The sequence below is a fragment of the Eimeria mitis genome, genomic scaffold (genome assembly GCF_000499745.2).
Source record: "Eimeria mitis Houghton genomic scaffold, Emh_scaff1097, whole genome shotgun sequence".
Taxonomy (NCBI): Eukaryota; Apicomplexa; class Conoidasida; order Eucoccidiorida; family Eimeriidae; genus Eimeria; species Eimeria mitis.
This window is the reverse complement of record NW_013567570.1, coordinates 841-1,063: the sequence shown is the minus strand read 5'-3', so window position 1 is coordinate 1,063 and position 223 is coordinate 841. Positions and strand designations below refer to the sequence as shown.

The 223-nt window shown below is 59.2% G+C and overlaps 1 protein-coding gene across 1 annotated transcript in view; it reads left to right on the top strand.

Annotated features, from left to right (window-relative positions):
• The window catches only part of EMH_0029340 (uncharacterized protein), a gene marked incomplete at both ends in the record, with an annotated part of 2,551 nt that overhangs the window by 1,762 nt on the left and 566 nt on the right, over positions 1 to 223 (top strand). The window contains one exon of the mRNA XM_013494274.1: positions 174 to 223. Coding sequence (XP_013349728.1) covers positions 174 to 223 — 50 coding nt within the window. The remainder of the gene's footprint in view (positions 1 to 173) is intronic.

The following is a 223-nucleotide window of genomic DNA, read 5'->3' as shown; positions in this document are numbered from 1 at the left end:
CTGCTGCTGCTGCTGCTGCTGCTGCTGCTGCTGCTGTTGCTGCTGCTGCTGCTGTTGCTGCTGCTGCTGCAGCAATTGGGTTTCTGTCTGATCCGCGCCGCCTGAACGTGGCTTTAACACGAGCACGTTTTTGTTTATTTATTTGCGGCAACGTCGACTTGCTCTCGCTGCAGCAGCCCCGCAGCAGCAGCAGCAGCAGCAGCAGCAGCAGCAGCAGCAGCAG